General features: G+C 37.9%; 1 protein-coding gene across 2 annotated transcripts in view; it reads right to left on the bottom strand.

The window, feature by feature from the left end:
• Positions 1 to 6,638: 6,638 nt before the first annotated feature.
• Positions 6,639 to 20,669, bottom strand: part of Mipep (mitochondrial intermediate peptidase) — a 159,270-nt gene continuing 145,239 nt past the window's right edge. For both annotated transcript variants that reach the window (XM_027941601.2, XM_071611325.1), the window contains exon 19: positions 6,639 to 6,903. In XM_027941601.2, the coding sequence (XP_027797402.2) occupies positions 6,806 to 6,903 (98 nt within the window). In that variant the 3' untranslated portion in view covers positions 6,639 to 6,805. The remainder of the gene's footprint in view (positions 6,904 to 20,669) is intronic.

Here is a 20,669-nt window from a genome sequence, read left to right as displayed (position 1 = left end):
ACCCCCACCTTTCTTCTTTGTAAAAATAAGAAAGCCTTCAAATAGCTCTATATGGCAATCACTAATGATTGAATTTGAAAGGAATATCTGAAGAAATAGAAGCACAATCTGGTACCTTTACTAAATTTAATGAGATTTAATAATTTGCCTTAAAACAGTATTTTTTTAGGAGTTGGAAAAACTTAAAATTGAGATGTTCAGAACTGGTGGACTTCGAAACACAGCCTGACAGGTTCTAGCTACAATGTATGACCCTTTGCATGTGAAGATGTTTCCTACCTGCTCCAAGTTCTTAGTAAACAGCCCCTCCTGCTGCATGATGGGTAAGAAAGAGCAAAAATAACTTCTTTGATGCTGAGTCAACATAAAAAGCTGTGAAGAAACTTTCCCTAAGATGTTTCAGGTGAGTGTTTGCTTCCTGGAGCCTCCCATCTTCTTGCCCAATGAACTAATAAGTGATTTGTATTTGAGTCAGAGATCTGGGTTTTGCCACAAAGAGCTCTCTCCTGGTAGGTATGCCTTTTCTACAAAGAATTCACAAAAAGTATGTTGGAACAGAAAGTAACAGCTGCAATAGGTCAAAAGAGGTTTCTACACAAATCCTAATGGAAATATACAGCTGTGGTAGGATTTCTTTGTTGTGGCTGGTTTGGTCTTGGTTTCCTTGGTGTCCTATATAAATTCCAAACAACACGGCACGTTTCTTGATAGGTTGTATCAGTTGGAGTTCTCCAGAGAAACAGAACCCATACCAGATACACTCATGTGCACATGCATGTGCATATACACACATACACATAGCTATAAAGAGATTTATTATGAGGAATTGGCCATGTGATTATGGAGGCTAACAAGTCCCAAATTCGGCCATCTGCCATCTCCAGACCCAGGAACTCCATGATGAAATTCTAGTCTGAGTCAGGAGAGCTGGTCTCAGTCTGAGGGCAGGTGAAGACAGATGTCCCAGGTTAGCAGGTGGACAGGAAGCAAAAAGGGCAAATTCTTCCTTCTTCCATTTTTAAAAAATTCTTTTTAGATCCTCAACAGATTGGATGAGGCCCACTTACATTAGGGAGGACCACTGATTTACTGAGTCCCCTGATTTAAACACTGATCTCATCTTGACACATCCTCATGGAGACTCCCAGAAACAATGTTTAATCTGGGCACTCTGAGGCCCAGTCAAGTTGACACATTTAATTAACCATCATATAATTTTTGTAGATTCATCTTAAAGTAGTGATAAGGGCAAAAAGGAAAAATTTCATAACTTAGCTCAGTTGCTTTAAGTGATAACTAGATCTGACGGAGTGTTTTTGCTTTTTTGTTTTTATTTATTGTGATGTGGGGGATCAAACCCAGGGCCTCACTCATACTAGGCATCTGATGTATTTTTTAAGTTTCCAGGGAAACCCGAATCCAAATGTGAAATTTCTTCTGTGTTAAGCCTGCTACACAGTTTTTCCTGATAGTTTCAATCCCCTGGACCTTCATAGCCAGACTACACAGGGGGGCTTTATTGATTTTCTGATACATATTTGGCAATTGAGTTTGGCAAAAAGGAAGCCACAATGAGTAAGACATGTTCCCTGGATTACAGATAAATAATGAACACATTAAGTATGACAGGGAAGGTAAATACCAAGCATGAGGGTGAGGAGCCAGTGAGCCAGTGGGGCTCCACATGAGCAACTTGGAAGATGGCAATGCCATTGATCAAGAGAGGAACTTAGGAGTATTTGGGATGGAAGATGAATTTGATTTTACAAGTCAAATGCGATTTGTCTTTAAGACATATAAGTAATGTGGACCATTTGAAAAAAATTTCTAAAAAATGACATGCCACTTGATAACCCACATGGCACCCTGGAAAAGAACATGGTTTTTTGTTTTGTTTGTTTTTGAGATGAGATCTTGTTTTGATGCCCAGGCTGGTCTCAGACTACTGCACACGAGTCTCACAAGCAACTGCATCTATAGGCATGCAACACCACATCCAACTATGTGCATTTTGGAAGGGAAAATGTATACAACGTTCTGTTTGGTACTTTAGGTCTCCCAAGGTGAAGTACACTTTATGTTTATGCAGTTGACATATTTACATATCCTGAATCTTTTATGTTCCTGAATCCTTTGTTATTTTACATTATAAAATGAGGACTTCTTGGAGGAAGTTGGAGCTTTACATGTTGTCAAGGTCTATTAACCACAGATATCTTGAGTTCCTTTTTGAGTCAGTCTTCCAATTCATACCTGTCATTTATTTCCAAGTTTTACTTATGGCCAGTTCCTTCTAGGAAGTGTCTGCAACTGGCACCCATATACATTTTATCATTGTTTTTGTGTTTCGAGATGAATCTCCTTATGTTTCCAAGCTGAGCTTGAACTCCTGGGCTCAAGTGTCCCCTGTCTCAGCTTTCTGAATAGCTGGAACAACAGGTATGTACTAACACACTGGGCGAAGGTGGCTTTTATATCATCTCCTCTAAGTGTCACTCTGTTGGTGATCATTTCCCCCAAAGATTGCCGGAGGAGAAAATGTTTATAAGCATGACAAGCACAGTGCCTGTGGACCTGCAATCAACCTCTGACCATGAGAGTGTTACGGTCATGCATCTGAATTTCAGTAAGGCACTAGAGTGAGTTCTTCATTATTTTTTAATAGATTGAGTAGAGGACTGTTACCTGGATGACAGTTCAAACAATGCAGATGAAGTAGTATATCAACCTTAAGTGAAGTCTCTGATGGCCAACCACGACCTTGTACCTGGTTCCCATTTCCTATACATTTTTTCTAAATCAAGACTGAGTCATGATTTAGATAAAGATGTAGCTGATATATTTACCAATCCTACCTTGCCATCATCATACCATCTAAATTCTGGTTTACTGATAAATATTCCAGAAGGTTTCTGCCTCTCCTTTCACCTCTACCCTTCTCTGAAACAAGTTCTTCTCTTTGTCTAATGGGTAACATCATCTTTTACTTCACGTCTGTCCATGGGCGCCGATGCCCCAAGCAGGAAGATGGCGCACTGCAGAAGGCCAGGTGGCTGGGGTGGGTCATGAGGTCAGTCAACACTCCATGGTCCTGTCAGGGTGGACACTTAGGAGCCTGAAGAAACATGGGTATTTTGTATTTTCTTGATTCAATTATGTTAAATTATATGCATCTAGAAATTTGTCCATTTCTTCCAAATTTTCCAGTTTGTCAGCATCCAATATTTCTAAATATTCACTAGTTATCCTATGGATTTTCATGGTATCTGTTGTAATATATCCTTTTTTTTTGTCTCTAATTTTTTTATTTTGGATTCTCTCTCTCTCTCTCCCTCCCTTTTGGTTAGTTTGGCTAAGAGGTTACAGGTTTGTGGATTTTGTCTGTCTTTTCCAAGACTCTATTCTGTTTCTTTGGTTATTTGCTTTGTTTTTCTAATTTCTATTTCATTACTTCTGCTTTGATCTAATAAGAAATAATAATTTCTTTCCTTCTACTGATTTTGGGATTTTTTTGTTCTAGTTTTTCTAACATCTTGTGACACACCATTATTTTATTTATTTAAGCTCTCTCTCTCTCCCACTCCCTCCCGCCTCCCTCCTTCTTATGGCACTTCTAGCTATAAGCTTCCCTCTTAGTACTGCTCTAGCTGTACCCCATTGATTCTGGTATGTTGTTTCCATTTTCATTTGATTCTAAGAATTTTTTAACTTCCCCCCAGTTTCTTCAGTGATCCCACCATTCATTCATAAGTACATTGTTCAACCTATATGTGTTTGTATAATTCCTTAGTTTCTCTCTCTTGCTGTTGATGTCTAGTTTCATTCTGTCATGATTCAATAAGCTACAAAAAATTACTTTGATTTTCTGTATTTGTTAAGATTTGCTGTATGGACTAAAATATGATCTATTTTGGAAAAAGTTCCATGTGCTGATGAAAAGAATGTGTGTTCCACAGCTGTGGATGGAATATTTTGTAGATGTCTTTCAATAATTTTTAAAGCTGAGATGTTTCCTACACCCTCCTATTATCTGAAAGTATCACTTTGCATCACTGTCTTTACCTCTCCAAATTTTTAAATTGTCCCCTGGCCCTTAATGGTGATGACCAATTGTATTCTGGGATGACCACAATTTTTGTTTTGTTATAGGTAAGTCTGTTACTTTTAGCTGAATGCTTTCAGTAATTATTCCCCAGTCATGTGAAAAATGTCAATAGATACTCCCAAAGGGGGATGGGTACTATAGTCAGATATATTTGGGAAATACTGAGTCATGCATGCAATGCTAAATATGTTCAGTAATCTTAAATTTGCTAATATGTGCAATGAACTTTCAAGGTTTCTGTGCATTTAATGACAGGATCTTTATGAGTTTATGGGACACTAAGGAACAGTTCCTCAGAAGTGTTCTGCAAAGCCCAATTTGGGATATGAGGGGTCATAATTTTATTTATATGTTACCTCTCAAAAAAGCAGAATGTTTCTACGTGTTGGATTCTTTTACTTTTCTGGTCTGGAATTCAGAATTTTTCTTTTTAAAATATTGTGCATAATATTCATAAAATTTACCGTTTGGGGCCCATTCTTAAATACATGGGTTAGGGGCATTAAGGATATTTACAGTGATATTTGTTGTACAAGGATATTTGTACAACCATCAAGGATTCCCCTTTTAAATTCTGCACTTTTTGTTCTTTCCTGCTCAAAAAAACTTTAATTCATTGCATAGCATTTATTCATGGGATCACTTATGAACCGCTGTTCGCTGGTTTGGGAAAACAGGAGGAGTACAGAAGAATTTATTTCTGGTGATTCCTTTGGTTCTCATTTTCCTGGCTTCATTCTCTGTAGTTCTGTGATTCAGAAGAGGTGCCTTTCCACCCTGCATCCTCACCATCTGCTGCCATCACATCCCTTTAACCTGCATTCTCACAGTTTCTCAAGCTCATCTTGACAATTTTGCTCTTTTCTGCTTCTCTATGTTCTAAATCATTGTGCTGTGGTTTTAGTTTCTCTGAAATTTTTTTTTTCTTATTTTACTTATCTCCCTCCTCAGCTTATCTTATTGTCTTTCCCCCTTTGTTTCTTCTCTATGGATTTCAGCTTCATAAATATCATGTTTTCTGTAATCTCAAGATACCAGAAAGATTTTCTACAGTGTGCTTTACCTCCTTTTAAAAATAATTTTCAAAATTACAACTTCCACACCTTCCAGGTGACCGAAGAATGTTTCCTGTAGGCTCCACATAGATTTCCTTTTCTGTTTCCACTCAACTGAAAAAAACATTTATAAAGACGCAGGGGTTTGTCACTGTCGGGACACCTGGAGTGGTGAAAGCACCTTTTCAGATTTGTCTGTAACTGACTGGCAGGTGGAGTTCTCTAAGTCCATTTCCCAGAACGGAGCTGGCATCTGCTAGTGCAAGTCTGCAAGGATAAGATCTTTCCCTCCCTAGCTCAATACTGAGAATAAATAGGGTGGGACACAGGATCAACTTCCTCGGGCACTGGCACTGGGGCACTTCCTATTGCCAACACCACCCCAACCCCTTTCCCGATTTTGCTTTGGGCGCTGAGCAGATGCCATGGCCAGGATTGCCTTGCTCTCTGCTTGTATGTTTCCTGTGAGCTGCAGTTTCCAAGTGTTGCTGTTTAGAGAAACTCAGAACAGGAGGAGCAGGAAGAGGGATAAACTGCAGCATTGTGGCTGCCACAGAAGCCCTGTCCTGGTGGTATGCCAGTCACTCTGCTTTTCAGTTGTTGTAAATTTGGATTTGCACATGTGGATAGGAGGTGAGAAAGGAGGAAGGGTCAGGGCCCCTGGCATCCAGGGGGACTGGGCATGAGGCTCACTGATGACATCTCTTCATCTGGTCCCATCTGTTTATGAGCTTGTAGACACTCCTTCACAGTCTGTGAATAGCTTGAATGTGTGTCCTACTTTGGGAGATTTTGACTCTTCCTGCTTCATCGTTGGTCATTTAGTGAGAAGCAGGAAGAGGCTGTTGGCAGACAGCATTTCAAACTGAAAAGCTATAATTAACTTCTTGACTTTAATGGTGGGAAAAACCCATTAAATGGTTTCTTTCCTGATATTAACAAGAATGCAATAACACAGTATGCAACAGCAGAAAGCAGCTAAATTCTGGATAAAGAAAGACACAGTTTGAATCCTGTTCCCTATGTACCTGTTGCTTGACCTTGGCAAGCCAGAAAAGTATAAGTTCAACATCTCTCACTCCTGAGTCCATCTGTGTAGTCTCTGAACAATTAGAAAGGTCAATGCAAGTAATTACAAGTAATTTGGAAACTGTACTTGTTCCTGGTTACTGTTACTCAGAGTGTGTTTCAGTCTAGTATAGTGGTCTTAAGAAACGGTAATTATTTAAAAAACTATGTGTGTGATCCATCTGAAGACTGCTTCAACCTGTGTCCAAAACTAAAATAATTTTGCTTTCAACTAAGTCTCTAAGTATTAAAGATCAAAAAGAAGGAGAAAAATTTAGGGGAAGAGTGATCATAATACAGAAATGCCCGAACTTTAACATGTAACACCTTCATATAGAGTGTAGATTTTACTAGTTTGCCTGAGTAGATTACCATATGTCCCAAATTTGCCATAACAGGTGAAAAGCAAGTATAATTCAAACAAGTTATTTATTTCAAGTTCCATCAGTTTAAGGTTTGTCAGGAGTTATTACATAAGTGAATACTGAAATCAGAAATGAGTTCTCACAGCAATAACATTTGTAAGAAATGGTTAATATCTACATGACTTTGATTTAAAAGATCCAAGGTATTTCCATTATTTAGAATCCATGAGGAAAGTTTCAAAATCCAGATCCAAGTCAGAAACAAGGGCGTTCACAAAGTCATCAATAGAAGGACACTTCTGAAGCATACCTGCAACCAGAGGAGATAAGCACCACATTATTGGGGGACACCAGGAGGGACAAGGACATGGATTCAAATCAAACGCTCTGGCTTTTCAGGAGAAGATTTGGCTCTGTAACGTGACTATGAGGCTATTTCATAAAGCCCTGGGTACTATGAGGGCCCTGAAGCTATTTTTTTTTTTTTTAATTTTAAAGCATTTTTATTCTTTAACCAGTACTTAGCTTACAGATTTAGGCCCAAATATATTTCCCAAGACTTTTTGTTACTGAAGCTGTCGTTAGCCAGTTGGAATGATGTGAGAAGACTGAGTTTTCTAGTTATGTTTAACTGGTATGATTCAGAATATAGTAAGTTTAATTACTTACTGAGTTTTATTACTGAGTTCTACACACTTCAAAACCAATCAAGTGTAAATCTTACATCAGAATCAAGTGACTGGCTTTCCTCCAGGTCCCTGTCTTAGAGAACTCATACCTTTGGAAATTACTAATTGTGTAATATACAAGTCACTGAAAAGCCCTGATACTCAAATTTCCTCATCTGATATACACCGTTGTTATAAACTAAGAAGGAACAAAAAGCAACAAAGCACTGTCTGGCAAATTAAATACAAACCTCAATTTATCTATGTTCTTCACTCCAAGGAAGCCAAAGGCAAAGATTCATGAAACCAATCTTGTTGCTTCAATCTATATTCTTGGTTTCTTTAAACCAAGGACTGAAGAGGCTCTGTACTGACATTTAGTTTGCGGGATCAGTCCTATAAAACTATTTCCAATACCAAGACTTTAAAATATTGCCAGAATATTCTATTTTCCTATGTAATCTCTGAAGCAATTTAATAAATGGGAATTGAATATTTGCTGGGTGTAAAGGCAAACTGCGAAAGGGGGTACCCATGTGGGGAAGTTAACCTTGACCCCCTCTTATACTTCAGCTAGGAACTAAAATGTAATGGTTACACACATCAGTGTAAAGGATAAAATTATGAAGTGTCTAGAAGAAGTGTCATAGAATATCTTTGAGATGTAATAGTAATGTTCTATATCTGGATAGTGATTTGAATTATATAGGTACGTACATGGGTCAAAATTAATTGACTGGAATGTTTAAGATTTGCGCATCTTGTCTAAAAATTTTTACCTAAAAAAAAGTAAACAAAAATCAAGTGCTAATGAATGCATTATGTGCCAAAGTGTCTAGTGGTAAAATGTATTGACATCTGCTACTTACTCTGAAATGCATTAAAGTATATGACAGATTGATGGGCAGATAGAAGGAAGAACAGATATAAATATTTCAAAATGTTATTATATTGAATTTTTATTTTATAGAACCCAAATGGCAAGCATTTGAGTGTTAGCATATTATTCATTCAACTCTGTCAAATGTTTGAAAATTTTCAACATAAAATTTTGGTAAGAAGTGAGTTTTGGATGTTAACAACATAGTCATTGGGAGAATAGACTGTTCCAATGGGGAGATTCAGGTTTGTGAAGATGAGATCTGAGCAGAAACTTAAAAGTTGAGGAGGATTTAGATTGAAATTTGGGTCTTTTAGGGAGGGTACAATATAAAATACAAAATGTCTGTTGGACACAAAGTTACTGGCTTTGTGGTGTGGTTAGCCAAGAACAATCTGAGCTCTGAACCACTCACCAATGGGACAAGAAGGGTAAATTGAGCTGGGGCACAGGAAAAGCAGGACAACAAAGAACAACTGCTTGCCAAATTTAATAAGCAAGGGGATGCTCCATGTGGAGATGTCCAATCTGCAGATGGCAGTGAAAATGTAATGGTCTGAGGAGAGTCCGAGTCTAAGACATGGATGTGGTCATTCCCACCAGGTGGTGTGTACAAGACTGGAAACAGGCCAACATAAAAATGGTAGCTCTAAATCCATACTCGAAAGCCACTAACTAGGCCTAGTGTAGCTGACAATAGCAAGAATATTATAATATTTTCAACTGCAGATCAAAATATTTTCATCCTCATTTAAGTTCAAATTTTAATGGCTCCATCTTAGGAGTTAAGCAGAAGTTACTGGAAGAGAATATCATTGCCATGGCTTAATTTGTATTACTAATGTTCAAAATGCAATTTTCTTTTACACAGTAAAATAATTCTTATGGATGAAAGCAGGTCTCTCCATTTATCCAGATAAGTGACTAATGAGGGGAATGATGGTTCTCTGATGATCACTCAGGTTGCACATTTACACTGTACTTTCTAGATGAAGGTTACGTAAGTAGACTCAATCTGATTATAAATCAGTCTTTGCGCATTTCCTATGTGCCAGGTTTCTTGATGCAGAGCATATTTGTGGAGAAAATATTTAGACAGGGATTTCAGTCAAATGTGCTAACCCATTATACCGTTTTCTTCCTTTTAATATTTGAAACATTTCTATAATTACAAGACTGGTCGTTTATAATTAAATGACTAGAACTGTCAGAAGGTAAAACCATTTATTCGGCGCCAACCTATTCAAGTAAGTATGACCCTCCTATTCCTTTGAAGTGGTTCACTTCAAATCAACCAACTGCCAACATAAATATGACCTTGCTTTCTCCTCGGCAGACAGATATAACTAGCACGCTTCCTACTCCAATTTCCCATCTGAACCATTTCTGCATTTTAGAGAAGAGAGACTATGGTAACCTGAGAAAAACACACTTGTAGTCTTTTCTCATAAAATATGGTGAGAGCTTAAATGGCTTGGTAATTTTATCAGTGTGATTGCTAATGATGAAAGTTGCAAAAAGGAGATCAGGACCTGAGGGGAACAAGAATAACAGTTAAGTACAAAAATTCTCTGGGTACATTGTTACAGTAGCCTCACTCTGATTAGATTTACATGTTTTACAAGTGTCAACATGAACAAACACCAACACAGAGATTTAAAAGAAAAATTCAATGTTTCAGGTAGTTCCACAATAAGAAAAATTGAAGTTGGCTGGTATGAGTATAGTCAAAAAAAATTCTAAGAACACTATGTTTTTTGTTTTTTTTTAAAGCTGAAAACGATATCCCCTTTGTCTACAAGGTTTAGTTTTAAAATGGTGATAATTAGATTTGTACTTTCTTAGGACCTTCTTGAGAATAGATTGGAGCTATAACTCTGTAAGTGGGTGGAGGTGGCAAATGTATTTATTTCATGGAAGAAACAACCCAAATTTCAGGGGAAATGGATGTGTTTTTTTTCAAAAGGATTCACAAAAACAACTTCACAAATGGAAAGAGAAATGTGTCAACAGCAACAGAAGAAAAGCAAAACTGCAACAGGACACATGTTGCCCATATTAGTTTGTGAAAAGGAAAATAGTGAGTTAAGTTACATCTAGTCATCCTACTCACAGGGATAGATAATAAATAATTAGTAGTTAAAGAACTACATTCTTACCGCTCATAGTGGTGTGTTTCATAAGCTTCAAATACAGGGTGACTATTGTAGGCCTGACTAAAGTAAATTATGATGTCAAATGGGTTTCAAGACTAACTCTTGAAGCAGTTAAGGTTCCCAAGTTGCACTGCGTGCTACTCCCCCAAGTGGCTGTTGACAGGAGCTCAAAATAGAGTGGAGAGAGATGCCACCTGAGGGGACTAACCTAGACAGCTGGTCTAGAAAGGGTTTGTCAGAGATCACCATCTGTACCACCAACAAATGACTAGAGCTACTTACAGCGTGTTTACTGAGTGCCAGGCACTATATAACAGTGCTAACTCACTTGCTCCTCAAAGTGCACCTGTGAGGGACCCACCTCACAAACAAGATGACAAAGCAGTCATACAACTCTTAGGTTTGTTTTTTTGTTTTTTAACCCTATCAATTTGATCCCAGATCCCATGCTCTTTAGGAACTATGATATATTCCTCATGCATTCAAATTCTATAAGATAACATACATACATAAATATGATCCATATTTAAATATCAGCATTCTTGTGTGGAAAAATACTGAAAAAAAAATCCTCTTGTTTCTGCATGATACCCACGACCCTATGTAGCCAACTTATTCAGGGTCCCCTTAAAGACAACCAAAATGCTCATTGGTTCTTGAACAATTCTGTTTTATAGCACACATTTTGAATAGAAACAAATTGGATTCTGTTGGAAGGGCAGCAGGGGTATTGGCTTTGCTCAGCCGTGTATCACTGGGACACTCATGGACAGGCACTCACTTCATGACATATCAGAGCACAATGCTCTTAACCTTGATTGTGGCTGGAGTTCTGGTCTTGGCGTGATACTGGCAGAAGTGGTGCCTAAGAGTTTTGCACGTAAGGATGTTTTCTGGGTGGCCTCCAAGTAACTGTGGCAACTCCTTGCAACAGAAGCCCTTACATGTTTAAGGGGCTCCTATCTATGCATATTTCCATGCTTCACCTAGAAAAATTTCTGCCAGCTCCAGTATGAATTCAATACATGTACAAAGCTGCAAGTGAACGCCCTATTATTTTGTAATACACCAAATAATCTAACCAGACCTCCATTTAAAAATCAGCATGACCATGGCCTGAACTCTTTAACTCCTTAAATGGCCTTTTGGATGTATGACTAAATTTTACTTCTTACAAACATGATTGAGAGCAACTGGTTGGCAGTTTGAATATGCCTCTAAACCAACCCTGCAAAGACACAATCTTGTTCTGGCTCCCTTAACTAAGTGCCTGGGCTGAAATAGTTAGTGTATTGTTTAATTTTTAAAATATAGGAGATTGCTGGGATAATTAAAAAAATATTAGAATTATTTTAAGCCTTGAAAAATAAGTAAAAGAATTGCATCTCCTCTCTGAGTCTATTTCATATATTGCTTAATACCAACTAAGGATGCCCAACAAAATAAATATGATTGAGTTTGATAAAAGTTTAGTAAAAGATGAAGAAGGATCAATTAAGTACTACAAACAGAACCTTTATTAAGGGCTCATCCATTCATTCATTTCTCTCTATCAGTACCTGAGTGCCTAATGTGATTTTTAAGCTGGCAGGAAAAAAAAAATCACACATTATTTATGAAGAAGATGTTATTCATTTATTTATTTTTGTGGTACTCTGAATTAAACCCAGGGCCTTGCACATGCTAGGCAAATGCTCTACCATTGAGCCACATCTCCAATCTCACAAAGATGTTATAAAATATACAAGAATTACTGAGACTCTTACAGGAATTATGATCTAATGGGTCTAAAAGTAGAGACCAATCTTATTGGTGGTACCTGAGGACTAGTTAGAAATGCAAATCATTGATCCCAGCCAAGATGAACTAAATCAGAACTGGGAGTAGCCCTGCAATATGTGTTTTAACAAGCCCTCTCAGGGTTTCTAGAACATTCTAAAGTGTGAGAATTGCAGCTCAGAAGGACTGGAGGAAACCTATTAAACCTGAAAAGCAGAGGTGGATATTCTTCTGACAACTAGAACTTGAAACATACTGCACAAGAAAGATGTGATTTTCTATTTAACTAAACTTAAAAAATATTTCTCAAGTGAAATTGAGAACAATCACATCAAGCAAAATTAGAATTTATGTGGGACACTGTTCAAAGTTATGATGGCTAAGACTCAAGGGCATAGCTCAACTAGCTGGAAAAGCACCTAAGTGGTCAAGTGGATTTGCATAAAAATAACCTGAAAATCTGTGGAGGATTGGAGGCGGCCCAGGAAGCCCTGGCAGAACTGTGGAGTTGTGTGGGAGCTGTGGCTCTGGACTTGCTAATTTGCTTAAGAAGTCTCCTAGATGGAGCACTCTTGGGAGGCCAGAGCAATATTTTTATTAAAAAGATTTAAAAACAAGATATATTTTGGTTACCAGCAACAGGGCTTTGTATTTATCAGTTATTGGCTCTTCTATGAGGAAAACACTTCTCAGAAACTTCTTTCATATATCAGTTCAGCCTGTTCTGAGCTTGAAAATCAGGTGTCAGAAGGCGCCCTGGTGGAGTTCCCTCTCCAAGGAAAAGACTGATGGTTAGGCCAGGCACTGGAGTCTGTGGGGTTCTGCTAAAATGGGGTTTTCATGGTGTGCCCCTTAGTAGAAAGGTAGATAGGAATTGCCTAGGTGTGGATCCCCTGTTGGAGTTCTGAAATGACAGCCTCTGCCTGAATGCCAGGCTCTAGCAACCCTGCAGCTGGCAGAAGTGTAACCATTCTTTATTCCATTTGGACTGAAAATCTGTTCATGGAGTTATTAAAAATAAAATTTACCCAGTATCTATGTGCCAAATACTATGTAAAACAGCAGATATAAGTAAGGCCCAATTTCTGTTCTTAGAAAGTTCATTAGCTGGGGAGAAAATTGCCAAAATACAAATGTTCATGGAAAACAGAGGTATGTACCAGGTACAGAGATGGTACAGGAGAGGGAGTGATGAATAACTGGGCATGGACAGTCAGGAGATGTCACAGTTCTATGAGGAGGCAGAGAGTCTGTGAGGAATCATGTAGAACCAGTCACCCCAGACTGGAGGCTGGGTTACAACCCAGAATAGGGCCCAGGTTGGATGGAGCATAGAGGAAAGCCTTACTGGATGCTGCTCATTTTTCTATTTTGACACCCATTTGCTGTCTTGTTAGAGGAACAATTTTACTATATGCTCAGGTGAGGGTGATTTTGTTCCCCAGACGGCATTTGGCAACACCAGAAGACATTTTTGTTTGACACCGTGGAGTGCTATAACTGGTGGCACCATCCTACCATGCAAAGGTCAGGCCCCCAACAAAGGCATATCAGATGGCAAACATCAACACTTTGCTGTGGGCTGATGAATACAGCCTGATGGGAGTCTTCATCAAAGTACCCCTCTGCCTTCAGGTTGCTGACCAGGACAGTCAGATGTATTCTTCCTGGAACAGGAGCCTGAGCAGATTATTGGTGCCAGACCCATTCTGGCACCAGGACTTTAAAGAAAACACCGGTTCCTTTCTGATCCCTGTTCTGATTTCTCCCTTTGATTCTGTGGCCTCCTCCATATTGTTCCAAAAAAATGCGTCTTCTGTTTTAGTAAGCCAGAGTTGGTTCTTTACTTCTTTCAAGAAGAGTCCCAATTGAGATTTAATGATGTCTGGCAGACATGAACATTTTTGATTAAGGACCAACTTTGCCAAGTTTGTTCTAAGGAGAGGATATTTTTCATTTAAATGATGCTGTCTCTTCTTTGATAACTAAAGTCCAGGTGAGAGAAAAGACAAATTTAATGCCCAATCTCTTCTCTCCCAAACAGGAGGTGTTCCTGGCTAAGGCGAGAAGAGAGAGTCTCAGTGTCACACAGCCTGGACAGGGATGTGGAGTTTGGTTAGGAAAATGTAGGGTGGGATATCTTGATCCATCCTTGGTGGGTCCTCCTGAAACTGCTTCTGTCCTTGTGGAATCAGGGAAGAAAATTTCCATTCAATCCTGGGTTTCACAGATCCAAGTTCCCAAGAGGTGAGGTTTGGGTGCTCTATATTGTAGGTCAGGTGAATAAAGTTCCAACACAGATCAGAAGTGGCCAGCATTTACAGGCCAAGGTGGCCAGGAAAACTGGCTCACTGGTTCTTTAAAAGCAAAGCTAATAGCTAATCACTGTACTTGGTTTAGATTAATTAATTGTATGCTGCTCAGACAGGTTTAATATATTTGAGGCCTGTAGGTATTTTAGAGACAGTTCAGTGAATCAAAAAGAGCCTCAGGCTACATGAAGAAAATGTCCTGGGGGACTCCTAGTCCTAGGAGACTCACCAGCCCAGCTATGAAAATAAACAGAGGAACTACCCTACGATTCTAAAACAGCCAGAGGGGCACTATGCTGTCTTGAATTTAGAACTGAATGGAACATTATCTGGTATACTGTGGCCTTTTATAATTTAAAATGACAGTTTAATTCTCTTTTGACCAAACAAAAGTTTTCCTTTGAAAGAATCCAAAGGAGGAAAACAATCCTTTTTTAAACACAATTTTAGATATCTCTAAAGGCAATATATCCTGATGGTTGAAGCAAGTGTTTGGTAAGTTATCACCCTGGGTAAACCAACTGGGGTGAAGGGACCTCAGTCCAGTCACTTAACTTCCCTAAGCCTCATTTCTCCTGTAAGTGATGAAAAGTAAAATACCAGAGTCTAATATAATGTTTGAAGTTCATGAAATTGGCATCAAGTTATCTACATAGCTAAATTACTATGAGGATTAATTAAGAGTGTATTTAATGCAAAAAAACTGCTTAGTAACTGGCAATAATAACAATCAGACCTGAAAGTCTATGAAAATCTACTTCCTAGTTCAAGAGTTGAAGGATGAGGTTACTCATCATTTTTGTACAAGTTGATTGTCCTATGATTATCTGTTACTATCACAAATCTTAAAACTATAAGCTCATGGGCTGGGGTTGTAGCTTAGTGGTAGAGTGTTTTCCTAGCATATGTGAGGCACTGGGTTCGATTCTCAGCACCACATATGACAAAGTAAAACAAAAGTCCATTGACAACTAAAAAAAAAATTAAAACTATAAGCTCATGAATCATTACTTATTTATTTTTTGAGCTTTTTTCATAAGATAACTGTCTATCCAATAAAGTAAACAAATTAAAGATGTAACTAAAACCAATCAATTTTTCTGTTAGAAAATTTATCAAGCAGAGATCACTAGGGTAATGAGAAAGTTCTAGAGATGGTTAATGGTAATGGTTGCACAACACTGTGGATGCTTCTGAATTGTATACTGGAAGATGGTAAATGATAAATTTTATGTTCTGTCTACCTCAATCAAAATGAATAAATAAATAAGTAAATAAGCAAGCAAATTAATTAATTAATAAAAGAAGACATTTAGAAGTACCATAACTTTGGATTCACCAGGGCTCTACTCTCCCACTCCACCAAACATGACAATACTGTGGATATACAGAAAAGTAGATTATTTATACAGACATGGGAATTTGTGAAAAGGAGATCTGAGCATTCCCACAACCACGACCAATTCTAAAAATATACTGTAATAGTTAATAGCTATTTTTTTAATGGAAAATATTATATGTGCCAAACTCAGCTCAGACTGATTGAGAATTATAGCTACAAAGGCTGGCTTGGCTGTTTGAAAAATCTTAAGTGAATTTTATGAGATCAGAATTCTCATTCCAGATCTTTCTCCCAAGCCTGGGGCAACTGTGTGACTCGCCTTCTCAACTTTGAAGTATTCCTCTTCTACAAGGCTGTGGTTGCCCACATCTTTTGCTAAAGGTTAATTCCCACTATCTACAATCAGTTTCTGGGGAAATTAGACCATCAGCCAAAAAGTGAAATTCCTCTCTTCCTTTGAACTGAAGAACTCCACTTCTCTCTAGGCTGGAATAGTAGCTGCTGCTGTTCAAATAAGAGAGAGGCTGGAGTTATTGGTTAGATTGAAGTGGAGCCCTGCTAGAGAGAAGTTGGGCTCACATAAGTGCTTGGTTCACATGTGAGCTTATTTTAATTTAATCATTAGGTTTAATAATTCCATTCACAATTACATTTTTGGATTATGAAACATTTTGCCTTTTGGAGCTCAATGTCTTCCTTAGACAAACACACCCACACATTAAACATGCACACACCCTCTTGAAGAATCAGTGCATTTATGAAAAGGAAGCCTTTACCCGAGAATGCAGGTGCTCACTTCCATTTCTTTCCTCCAAAAAGTTCTCAGCTATTTTAGAAGCTATGTTGAGTAAATATCTAAATAAGCCAAAGATTAGGGATTCTGTTTACTTGGCTATTATTCTGGGTTGCCATTTACCTTCATTATTGAACTTATGTTGAAATCCTAAAGCTATCAGATTCTACCTCTCATTCCATATTATGCTTTTGTCATTTATCCCTTTTCTGCTGTGCAAGAAAAGAAGGCTCCTGCCAAATGAGTGTTGTAAAGTACAAATCTTATTCTGCATGCATACATTCACATTCGACAAAATAAAATAACTTAATTTTGCTATAAAATCTGTACTGTATGTAAGGCAGTGAGTACCTTATCAATTCTAGTTGGCATATGCCATCTTGCATCTTTGTCCCCCTAATATCTTACTGAGAACTCACCAAGATCTTCTTGGAGCATCAGTGTATTTCTGATAAGTTAACTCAGTTGAAAAAAATTATAAAAGAGCAAGGGGAAAAAATACAGTGGAATATGCATATGCCTATTTCCAAAGCAAAAGCTTCATTGCAAAACCTGAAAAAGAAGTTTAAGGAATTACTCGCCCACAGAAGACTGAGTCACTGTGCCTGAATCTGGATCCTGATTCTAGGCCCTCGCTACTGGGTGACCTTAGGTATATAAGTTAGCAAATACCCCTTAGACAGTTTAGATAATAACACTCTACACATCAGGAATACCCCCCAAAATGCTTTCAGATGTAGTTATTGTTATTGCCCTCATTATTATAGTTACTGTGACTACTATAACTCTCCCCTGTTCATTCAAGTCTAAAATATAAAAGTAGTAGAAATGAGATTTACTGGTTAATATCCAACATAAAGTATCACTTATTTTTGGGAAACTGGTGTGTAAGACTGCTGTGACATTTTAATAAATCCGTATCCTATTGTGAAATGCATGTACACGTAAAGAAGACAAAAATAAATCTAGTGTTGAGATTTCTATTATTTTGAGTGTGTGACTTAAGGTTTTAAGAATTTGGAAAGCTTGATTTTGTTTAAACTGTTTGAAGAGGAAATATAAGCTGAGGTAGGCCTTCTTTAACCCTACAACTTAAGCAAACGAAATGTACATTTGGTACTAGGGAAACAGTAAGGAACTAAACATGTTACCTTACCTGACATGCTCCAACTTAGGTGATGGGTCAGAAAAATAACTTGATAATGCTACTCAAATATTTGAGATGTGCAAACTGTGAGATTAAGGAGGGATTATTCTATAAGAAAAACTTTAATGTAAAGATGAACTACTAAATAAAAAAGATAATTGGGCTTAGGTATGCTAATTGCATAATCAAATTTCATTATTAATAATGTTATATAACAGTCAAAAGGAAATCGTTTCTTTTAGAGCTAGTTGAAAGACTCGAATAAACAGCAGAGGACAACTTATAAATGATCTTTTAGGAAATGATCCAGTTAAACCAAAAGACTTTGCCAGTCCCTATGATCTATGAGAAAATTTCCAAGTCAGTTAGCAAATGTCAGTTTTACTTCTTCAACTAAAAGGTGCTCTAAATCTCTGTGATTATGATTTTTAAACCTTTTATTGTTAAACTTTCCAAATGTGAATCCATCAGTATATCCCCAACATCAGTCCTGCCCAAGATATTCATGGCTCCTCACTGCCTTGGCCCTTGAATTTAGATCAAGAGCTTTAGGGAAATGATATCTGCTTTTCTAAACTGTTTTTAGTCCACTGCCCACAGCACACATTTCTAAGGTTAGAAAACCAATTAAGAACACCATCTGTAATCAACACCTTTACAGAACATTTTAGGAATTTCCCTTAAGTAATCAAAGCACTGAAAGAATATTATTTACATATTTTAGAAGGTAGTATACGTTCATTCAACAAAAATGGATTGGTGGTATATTTTTCACCATGAGTCTACTACAAGATATTTTCTCAGTCCTGAAATAAAGTCAAACTCCAGACACGTTATCTCAAATAGTTAAACAAATGCAAAAAAGACCCAACAAATGTACACAGTAAAGTAAAAAACAGCTTGCTACCATTCAAAGACAACACTCAAAACAAGCATTACACACCAAACGTAACCAGTAATAAAAAGAAGTTGAAGACAAAGACAGTGTCCAAGAACTGAGCTTCAAGAGGGATCCGAATAGGTACACAGTGAGTTAGTCAGACACCTCAAGGGCCCCAAAAGCAAAACAGCAAGGTGACTCCTGACCATGGTATTTAATAGCCCTGCAGCACTCAGGGGCCAGTCAGCTTCCCAGACCTCCATCTCCTTATATGTGACATATAAGAACAAGTGGCAGCTACATCAGAGATGCTCCTGTATCACATTCAACCCACTTTCATTATTTCATTATGTCACTGCCTTTCCAGCAGAGTGGATTTCCTTCCTGCATGCTATTGAAAACAGAGTACTGATGATCTGAAATGATTTAGGCAGGAACTTCTGATTCAAGGTTTCATGAGAAGTGCTGAACTCTGACCAACAAGAACATAAAGGGGAAATGCAGAGACCTTCCTCTTGTCTAACAGGGTTCCCACCAGTCCATTCTCTCTGGTTGTATTACCATCAATACTCACTCACCCCTGGACAGAATCAAGACATTATACTGAAATGAAAAGTGATTAAGACAAATGTAATGCCATACAGAACTGACAGAGGATTTTCAGGTGAGAAGTCAAAATTCTAGTCAGGTACCTAGGTGCATACCTATAGTCGCTGCCACCTATAACAGGATAGCTTGAGCCCAGGAGTTTGAGACCAGCCTGGGCAACATAGTGAGACCCCATCTCAATTAAAAAGAAAAAACTCTGTCTGTTAAAACTGGGGTAGGGGGATCAAGGGATAGTAGAGGCTTCTGGGTTAAGTTTAGTATAAGAGAGCAGAAGAAAGACTATAGTTTCCTTACAAAGGCTGACTTTCTTGTTTGATGTGAAGAGATTAATATGTCACATAGCTTTTCTTGCCCTATATTGTAAAACTTACAGAGTGCTGAACAGTATCTAGAGTGATAGTTAACCTGATGTGTTATAACACCAATTTCCCACAGCAATTGCTTATTCATGGTGTTTCAGAGTTAATTTTTTTTAGAAAATTGAAAATTGCCACTCTTTCATCAAGGGCTTCACTTACAGCCACCACACACTGTCCCTTTTGCATACCTGTATCTTAAAAAACTTTAGCTTTAGTTCTTTGCATCTCATATTCTAGGAATCTCTTTAGTTCAAAGTTTGGCTTTTTCCTTTATATTGTACATACACTTGAGTAGCTACTGGAAGGGTGGGTGCATCTGATCTTTACAGAATACAACCTAACTCTACAATACCAGGTTGACTTGGTGGTCTTCCATTATAACAATTATACAATGAAAGAATGATCTATTTTACTCTCTCTTATAGAACACTGGTCATGTATAGTATGATAAATGTACATGGTATTTAGGAGGAAAGCTAATAAAAAGAATAGAACATGTGCCATCTTGGGAAACCAAATGATGGCATTCACTTAGGCATCTTCTGTCCTGCTAACAAAGTCTAACCTAAAAGGACAGATGCCAGTGAAGGGGAAGGCCCGCCGGGTTCTGATCAAGGTTCAGTGGGGGAAAGGAGCTATGCAGGTGGTGGTAGGAGGCAGAGGCCAAACTCCTACCCAGATATCTGAGAGATGACACAGTGACAGGAAGAGAACAAGAGGGAGTGAACACCGATGTATACAACACCTTTGCTATCTATAGTTTTTCTTTTACGTTATTATAGAGATTCACAAAAATATTTAGGCATATAAAATACTTGGAAGTATATTTGTGATATAAAGATTTCAGAACCAGGCAAATAAAAACCAGTTCTTACTCTAACATTTTTTTATAGTACAAGAAACATCTGACTCTTGAAGTCGATTTTGATATTGATACATATGCTCAGTTAACAATCTTTATTAAAGACCTACGCATTGAGCCTTAAAACCAAGCTGCAGGTGCAGCCATAAACGTGACCAGTTTAACTCCCTCATAGAATTAGGACTTTACTGGAGGCAGAGACCATAATAAGCTAATAAATGAAATAATATATGATAAAATTATGGCAGGAAAGTAGGTAGAGTAAAGGAGGCAGTCAAGAAGGACAGGT

This window comes from Marmota flaviventris, chromosome 4, assembly GCF_047511675.1.
Source record: "Marmota flaviventris isolate mMarFla1 chromosome 4, mMarFla1.hap1, whole genome shotgun sequence".
NCBI classification, from domain to species: domain Eukaryota; kingdom Metazoa; phylum Chordata; class Mammalia; order Rodentia; family Sciuridae; genus Marmota; species Marmota flaviventris.
This window is presented reverse-complemented; position numbering and strand designations above follow the sequence as displayed.